The sequence below is a fragment of the Lynx rufus genome, unplaced genomic scaffold (assembly GCF_022079265.1).
Source record: "Lynx rufus isolate CCGP_SWC_20201006 ecotype Redwood Valley unplaced genomic scaffold, mLynRuf1.p SCAF_8, whole genome shotgun sequence".
NCBI lineage: Eukaryota > Metazoa > Chordata > Mammalia > Carnivora > Felidae > Lynx > Lynx rufus.
The window spans coordinates 13,824,734-13,833,585 of NW_025814896.1; the positions used below are offsets into that span (position 1 = coordinate 13,824,734).

Genomic DNA, 8,852 nt, shown 5'->3' on the forward strand with positions numbered 1-8,852 from the left:
ACATGAAAAATTATTTCAGCGTCCATCATTTAGGTGCAAAACCCGAAGGAAGGACAAGAGATTTCAATGTTCCAAACACCGTGGGTTTTCTGAGTTTTCTTGTGGCGGACACAGCCAGCCAGCAGGCTAAGCCAGCAACTGCTCCCAACCTTTGACTCTCCTCTTCCTCCTGTTTTAGAAGCTGGTTTCCAGGAATATGTTCGTTTCCTGATAGAAGGGACAGATGCGACTGGCTCCAGCCCCTCCCCTACCTCTTCCTGCCTTGAACACTGACACGATGCCTGGAGCTACAGCAGCCATGTTGCTGCACCGTGAGCTGAAGGCCAAGGGGATCACAGAGCACCTGACCCTGGTACCATTCAACCAGCAACAGCAGCTACCTACTCCAGATTCCTTGTTTTGGGAGAAAATACAAGCCACTCTGAATCAGGTTGTCTGCTGTTTGTAGCCCCCCCCCCCCAACTCTCACAGATTCATTTCTTATGCTACTTAGACACAACAGTGCAATGACATAATTATATTTATGATTTCATTTTGCTTGGCAATTCAAAAGCCAATTCCCCAAAGTCAAATCTTAATGGGCTCCTTGAGAGTTGGTGCCCCCAGGTTTCTTTTTTAATGAATTGGAAATTTGGGGCTTAAAAATAGAGATAAAAACAAATCAGACCCTCCCCTCCAGGCTCCCATCACAGAGGCTGGTCTTCAAAGGGACCACCCAAGTCACCTAAGTGCCATGAGGGGCCAATTACACCTGTATCATCCAGGTGGCTTTTTCCTCCTCTTACTCAGGACTATACAGGGATCCCCGAATTCTGTAGGGACTTGGACATCCCACTGACAATTGTCAGGCACTTTTAATCTCTCCTGCACTGCTGCAGAGTGAGCAAAGAAGCTTCCACTATTGGAGCGCCTGGGTGGCTCAGTTGGTCGAGCGTCCAACTTCAGCTCAGGTCACAATCTCACGGTTTGTGGGTTCGAGCCCTGCATCAGGCTCTGTGCTGACAGCTCGGAGCCTGGAGCCTGTTTGGATTCTGTGTCTCCTTCTTTCTCTGCCCCTCCCCCACTCACGCTCTCTCTCTTTCTCTCAAAAATAAACATTAAAAAAATAAACTACACGTATTACTTTTTTTTTTCTCTATGTATTACTTTTGTTTATGAGCGAAAAATCCAAAGGCACGGGGCACGTGGCTGGCTCAGACAGTATAACATGCAACTTTTGATTTGGCGGTTGTAAGTTCAAGCCCCACGTTTGGTGCAGAGATTACTTAAAAATAAAATCTTTTTTTTTTCTTTTCTTTTTTTTTCCTTTGAGAGAGAGAGAGAGAGAGAGAGAGAGCATGCCAGTGGGGGAGAGGAAAAGATGGGGAGAGAGAATTCCAAGCAGGCTCCATTCCGAGCCACCCGGGTGCCCCCCAAATAAAATCTTTTTTTAAAAAAATCCAAAGGCCAGGAGAGGTCAGCTGAGCGTCCAACTCTTGGTTTCGGCTCAGGTCATGATCTCACGGTTCCTGGGGTCGAGGCCCGAGTTGGGCTCTGTGCTGACAGTGGGGAACCTGCTTGGGGCCTCTCTCTCTCTCTCTAAAACAAAAAAATGAAGAGCATAGACTCTTGATCTTGGGGTCACAAGTTCAAGCAAGCCCCTTATTGTGTGTAGAGATTATTTAAATAAATAAATACACATAGAAAGAATGGATGGCACTAATGTGCTCACTCTTAGGATTTCTGAGTACCACACTCTTCGTAAAAACAAGCACAAAGGGAGGGGCGCCTGGGTGGCGCAGTCGGTTAAGCCTCCGACTTCAGCCAGGTCACGATCTCGCGGTCTGTGAGTTCGAGCCCCGCGTCGGGCTCTGGGCTGACGGCTCGGAGCCTGGAGCCTGTTTCCGATTCTGTGTCTCCCTCTCTCTCTGCCCCTCACCCGTTCATGCTCTGTCTCTCTCTGTCCCAAAAATAAATAAAAAACGTTGAAAAAAAATTAAAAAAAAAAAAAAAACAAGCACAAAGGGAAACATCCCTGGAAAAGCTGCAGAACAGAAAGTCATATACCTGCTCGTCTCATTTCCATCCCTCTAGGGGGACAACGGGGGGGGGGGGGTTCAGATACCTTCCTCGTTTAACGAGGAAGCAATTGGTCATTGTCTGGAAGCGAAAGGAACAAAAATAAACTATAGTGAATGAGCTTACATATATCTTACTTAGCCTGAAGATTTGAATTTAAAAAAAGGGATTTTTTGAGGCCCATTTTCTTATTTTTTTTTAATTTTTTTTTTTAACTTTTATTTATTTTTGAGACAGAGAGAGACAGAGCATGAACGGGGGAGGGGCAGAGAGAGAGGGAGACACAGAATCGGAAGCAGGCTCCAGGCTCTGGGCCATCAGCCCAGAGCCTGACGCGGGGCTCGAACTCACGGACCGTGAGATCGTGACCTGAGCTGAAGTCGGACGCTTAACCGACTGAGCCACCCAGGCGCCCCCCCATTTTCTTATTAATGGGACTCCCCAGTACTATTTCATCTGAAATCCTGGAGAACTCGTGGGGGCATATAACACTGGGTGGCTATTTCTGATGTCTTATTTATTCCCACACATGGACTCATTCATTCAACAAACATTTCTTCTGTGACCTACTATGTGCTTGGCAGTGGGATAGTTAGTCTGAATTCTCTTGGTCATGGCTTTCCTTAGCCCAACTCAAATAGGCTTCTGCAGAGAATGAGGTTCCTGGCTGACTCAGTCAGTGGAGTGTGCAACTCTTGACCTCAGGGTTCTGAGTTCAAGCCCCATGCCGGTGTGGAGGCTACTTAAAAAAAACATAGGGGTGCCTGGGTGGCTTAGTCAGTTGGGTGTCCGACTCTCGATTTAAGCTCAGGTTATGATGCCAGGGTCGTTGGATCAAGCCCTGTGTTGGGTTCCATACTGAGCATGGAATCTGTTTAAGATTCTCTTTCTCTCTCTCTCTGCCCTTCTCCCCAGCTTGCTCTCTCTCTCTCAAACAAAAACATTAAAAAATCAAAATTAGGGGCACCTGGGTGGCTCAGTCGGTTGAGCGTTTGACTTCGCCTCAGGTCATAATCTCCTAGTCCATGAGTTCGGGCCCCGCACTGGGCTCTGTGCTGACAGCTCAGAGCCTGGAGCCTGCTTCGAATTCTGGGTCTCCCTCTCTCTCTGCCCCTCCCCACTCGTGCTCTGTCAAAAATAAATAAACATTAAAAAATTTTTTTTAATAAAAGTTTTTTTAAAAAATAATAAAAAATTTAAAAAGCAGAAAATGAGAGGGGCCTGGCTGGCTCAGTCAGAGGAGTGTGCGACTCTTGATCTCAGGGTTGTGGGTTCGAGCCCCACGTGAGGTATAGAGTTTACTTAAAATAAAAACTTAAAAAAAAAAAACAGAATACACTGGGTGTTGTATGGAAACCAATTTGACAATAAATTTCACATACTGAAAAATAAATAAAAATAAAAATAAAGTTTCAAAAAAAAACAATATAAATTCATTGGCTTATGAATTATAAGCTTCACTGTATGCCTGCTTCAGGCATGGTTGGTTCCAGGGGCACACACAACAACATCACGATTCAGTCATCTTTCAGATGCTTTCTTCTGTAAAGACTTCACCCTCAAGCAGCTTTCCCCCTGAGACAGTAGCACTGATGGCCTCCAGCAGCTCCTGACTTACCGGCTTAGACACTCCCAGGGAAAGAGGGCACCTTTCCCCCGACAGTCCCAGTAAAAGTCCTGAGTTGGCTCTAATTTGGCTTAGCGTCAGTCACCTGCCTTCACCTGAATGACTGGGAATTGCAAGATTCTGATTGGCCAGTGCCCACTCATATCAACTAGAAGGTGAGACAGCAAGGCCACAGCCATCTGAATCAGGTGGGCTGAGATTAGCGATGGTTCCCCAAAAGAAACCTAGGGTCCAGTGACCGGAATAAGGAAGAATGGATATAGCCTGGCAAAAACAACAGATGTCCAACTCCAGGTGTAACACAGATGAACAAAATACCTGTGGGAGACTACGGAAACCCCCGCGACAGCTGGTGGGAGTAAAGATTGGGAGCAGTTCTGTGGGAGGCAACCCAGCCATCCGGGCCACCCACGTCCCCATGACCAGGCACCTCCTCTCCTGGGGATGGAGTCCACAGAACAGCTCATTCGGTCCCCGGGAAACGTGCACGCAGATGCCCATGGCAATGACACATGTAGAAGCAGAAGGTGCAAGTGAAGGCAGGGGTGGGGGCGCATCGCTAGGGGAGTGCATTGGTTAAATATGCCTGATGCACCCAGTCTGGGAAAGCCCCTGGAAGGCAGGGATTAGTTTTTCATAGAGACATGAATCGATCTTGCAAATGCAGTGAAAAAAAAGAAGCCAAATGAACCCCGTGACACAAGACTATTTGTGTAAATGTAAAATGTGCACTTGCATTGCTAGTAATCAGGACAGACTCATCTTTGCCAGACGTGACCGGAAGGAAGCCCCGGGCCGCCCAATTAAAGATCGCATTCGCCAGGGGCGCTTGGGTGGCCCAGTGGGTTGAGCTTCCAACTCTGGATTTGGGCTCAGGTCGTGATTTCAGGGTCGTGGGATTGAGCCCTGCAGCGGGCTCTGTGCTGACAGCGTGGAGCCTGCTTGGGATTCTCTCTCCTCCCACCCCCACTTCTCTCTCTCTCTGTGCCCCTCCCCCACTCACACTTACAATTTCTCTCTCTCTCTCTCTCTCAAAATAAATAAACTTTAACAAAATAAAGATTACATTTGCCAGCTTTCCTCGCTGCCAAATGCGACCACGTGATAAGGTTCTGGCCAATGAGATGGGAGTGGAAATAAATACTGCAGGCACCTTCTGGGATCAAGACCTTGAAAGGGAAAGAGAGCGCCTTGCCTCTCTGTTCCCTCCTGGGAGCTGAGGCAGCTGTCTTGGTCCTTCTGGTGAAAGCCACATGTTGAAGATACTGAGCAACAAGTTAGAGCCACCCACAGAGCTGTTGGCCTCATAGAGTATATGGACCATTAAGTGAGAAATGAAAATCTACTGTTCTTTTTTCAGTCTTTGTACAGCGATGGAACCCACACACTAATAATGTACTCGATGAGTATTATTAATTTAATATTATGATTGTTCTTCCCTCAATGGTCATTATTATTACTTTATTGACCTAAAACATTTCTTAAATATAGTTCAGCGAATTCTCTTGGTACCCTGATAATGGAGGCGATAACCCTTGGGGTTCTCTTTTCCTTTTTTTTTTTTTTTTATTTATTTAAGAAAAAAATTTTTGCAATCCCTGTCAAAATAACACCAGCATTCGTCACAGAGCTAGAACAAACAATCCTAAAATTTGTATGGAACCAGAAAAGACCCCAAATAGCCCGAACAGCAATCTTGAAAAAGAAAACCAAAGAAGGAGGCACCACAATCCCGGACTTCAAGCTGTATCACAAAGCTGTAATCATCAAGACAGTATGGTACTGGCACAAAAACAGACACTCAGGTCAATGGAGTAGAATAGAGAACCCCGAAATGGATCCACAAACGTATGACCAACTAATCTTTGACAAAGCAGGAAAGAATATCCAAGGGAATAAAGACAGTCTCTTCAGCAAGTGGTGCTGGGAAGACTGGACAGCAACACGCAGAAAAACTAACCTGGACCACTTTCTTACACCAGACACAAAAATAAACTCAAAATGGACGAAAGACCTAAACATAAGACAGGAAGCCACCAAAATCCCCGAGGAGAAAGCAGGCAAAAACCTCTTTGATCTTGGCCACAGCAACTTCTTACTCAACACGTCTCCAGAGGCAAGGGAAATAAAAGCAAAAATGAACTATTGGGACCTCATCAAAACAAAAAGCTTCTGCACAGCAAAGGAAACAATCAGCAAAACTAAAAGGCAACCAACAGAATGAGAGAGATGTTTGCAAACAACATATCAGATAAAGGGTTAGTATCCAAAATCTATAGAGAACTTATCAAACTCAACACCCGAAAAACAAATCATCCAGTGAAGAAATGGGCGAAAGACATGAATAGACACTTCTCCAAAGAAGACATCCAGATGGCCAACTGACACGTGAAAAAAACATCATGTGTCAACATCACTCATCATCCGGGAAATACAAATCAAAACCACAACGAGATACCACCTCACACCTGTCAGAAGGGCTACATTAACAACTCAGGCAACAACAGATGTTGGAGAGGATGCAGAGAAAGAGGATCTCTTTTGCACTGCTGGTGGGAATGCAAACTGGTGCAGCCGCTCTGGAAAACAGTACAGAGCTTCCTCAAAAAACTAAAAATAGAACTACCCTACGACCCAGCAACTGCACTACTAGGCATTTATCCATAGGATACAGGTGTGCTGTTTTGAAGGGACACATGCACCCCCATGTTTATAGCAGCGCTATCAACAATAGCCAAAGGATGGAAAGAGCCCAGATGTCCATCGATGGATGAATGGATAAAGAAAATGTGGTATATGTATACGATGGAGTATTACTCGGCAATCAAAAAGAACGAAATCTTGCCATTTGCAACTACGTGGATGGAACTGGAGGGTATTAGGCTAAGTGAAATTAGTCAGAGAAAGGCAAATATCATAGGACTTTATTCATATGAGGACGTTAAGATACAAAACAGATAAACATAAGGGAACGGAAGCAAAAATAATATAAAAAACAGGGAGGGGGACAAAACAGAAGAGACTTTTAAAAATGGATAACAAACAGAGGGTTAATGGAGGGGTTGTGGGAGGGGGGATGGGCTAAATGGGTCAGGGGCACTGAGGAATCTACTCCTGAAATCATTGTTTCACTATATGCTAGCCAACTGGGATGTAAATTTAAATAATTAATTAAATAAATAAATATTTTAAGGATTATTTCTGAGAAAGAGAGAGAGAGAGAGACAGAGCATGAATAGGGGAGGGGCAGAGAGAGGGAGACACAGAATCCAAAGCAGGATCCTGGCTCTGAGCTGTCAGCACAGAGCCCGACACGAGGCTCAAACCCATTAACTGCGAGATCATGATCTGAGTCGAAGTGGGATGCTCAACCAACTTAGCCACCCAGGAACCCCCTTTTCTTTTTTTTAATAAATATTTATTGGGGGGCACCTGGTTGGCTCAGTCGGTGGACTGTGCAACTCTTGATCTTGGGGTCGTGAGTTCGAGCCCCATGCTGGGGCCTCCGGCAGCTTAACTGAGTTCCCAAGCACAAAAGGAAAGTCCAACCAGGGAAGACATCCACCCTGACAGCCCCCAGGAGGCCTGGTGAGGCCAAGGAGAAGGGCCCCAAACAACCAACGGAGGCAAAGAAGGACCCTCCCAACCCAGGTGGGGTGAAAAGGGGACCCATGAAGCCAGGAGAGGTGAGGACAAGGTTTCTCCCAAACCAGGTGCAGCCGAGAAGGCTGCCAAGAAAGGCAGCCAGACCAAAGACCAAGAGGCAAGACTGAGTGAGGCCAGGAAGGCCTCCCAGCAGCCCGACAAGGCCAGCCAGACCCTTCCTAGTGCCCCTGGCTCCAGTGGGAAGTCCAAGGTCAAAGGCACAAGGAGAAGCCAAGACGGTGAGGCCCACATGAACACAAAAGCTAGGAGTCAGAGTTCAAAATCCACGGTTCCCAAGGGCAAGATTAGTGACGCTTCTCCAGCCAAAAAGAAGGAAAGCGAGGTCCCTAAAGAGGCTGTTGCCCAAGGGGCCAACGTGGGGCCCAGAGTCAAGGCTGCTGCTCCTCTTAGGGGCGGTGGGTCTAAGACAGTGCCTGAACACCTGGCCAGGAAGACAGAGGCCCCCAAGGGCCCAGAAGGCCCAGCATGCCCACACAGGCCTCCTCACCCACATTGACCTGTAAGCTGAAGGCTAGAGCCAGGCTGGAGAGAGACTGAGATTCTGCTTGAGTTTTTATTCCCCAACAAACCATCACTCTATCTATTTCATTGTAACTTATTTATCAATAAAGCCTTCTCTTCCCTAAAAATATATATGTGTATGTATATATATATGTATACATATATCTATATGAGTATATATGTATACATATATATACACGTGTATATACATATACGTGTATATATACACACATATACACGTATACGTATATACACGTATACATAAACACATATATGCGCATATATACACACATATATACATGTATACATATACACACACACACACATTATACATATATACATAAAAGCCGTCAGGGGTTGGACACTTGCTTCACTGACTGAACCACTCAGGCGCCCTGGGAACTGCCCTCTTTCTAGAAGATCTTGTTCAGTATCAAGAGTTTACTTTTATTTCTTTTTTAAATGTTTATTTATTGGGGCGCCTGGGTGGCGCAGTCGGTTAAGCGTCCGACTTCAGCCAGGTCACGATCTCGCGGTCCGTGAGTTCGAGCCCCGCGTCGGGCTCTGGGCTGATGGCTCAGAGCCTGGAGCCCGTTTCCGATTCTGTGTCTCCCTCTCTCTCTGCCCCTCCCCCGTTCATGCTCTGTCTCTCTCTGTCCCAAAAATAAATAAACGTTGAAAAAAAAAAAAAAATTAAAAAAAAAAAAAAAAAAAACTCGCCATGGGTTTTCCAAAACAACCAGGATAAGACCCGAACTCTTCTCCAGGGCCTTCAAGATCCTCCACGATTTGCCCCTGGCCTCGGATTTCACCTCACCCATTCTCGGCTTCCTTCATTATACTCCAATCAGTCTAGCTGCACCCCCCCGCCCCCGCCATCTTGGTTTCTCAAATTCCCTTCCGGAGGCATGTTGCTTGAGAGACCTTGTCCAGCGCCTTCACGTGGCCAGCTCCTTCTTCATCCTCCAAGCTCCGCTTAAATACAAGATTTTATTTTTAC

General features: G+C 46.1%; 1 protein-coding gene across 1 annotated transcript; it reads left to right on the forward strand.

Moving 5' to 3' along the window:
* Positions 1 to 277: 277 nt before the first annotated feature.
* LOC124503314 (histone H1.8-like) lies at positions 278 to 7,847 on the forward strand. The gene is given in 3 exon segments (XM_047068266.1): positions 278 to 440; positions 7,208 to 7,377; positions 7,380 to 7,847. Coding segments are annotated over 3 exon segments (801 nt in total).
* Positions 7,848 to 8,852: the final 1,005 nt, after the last annotated feature.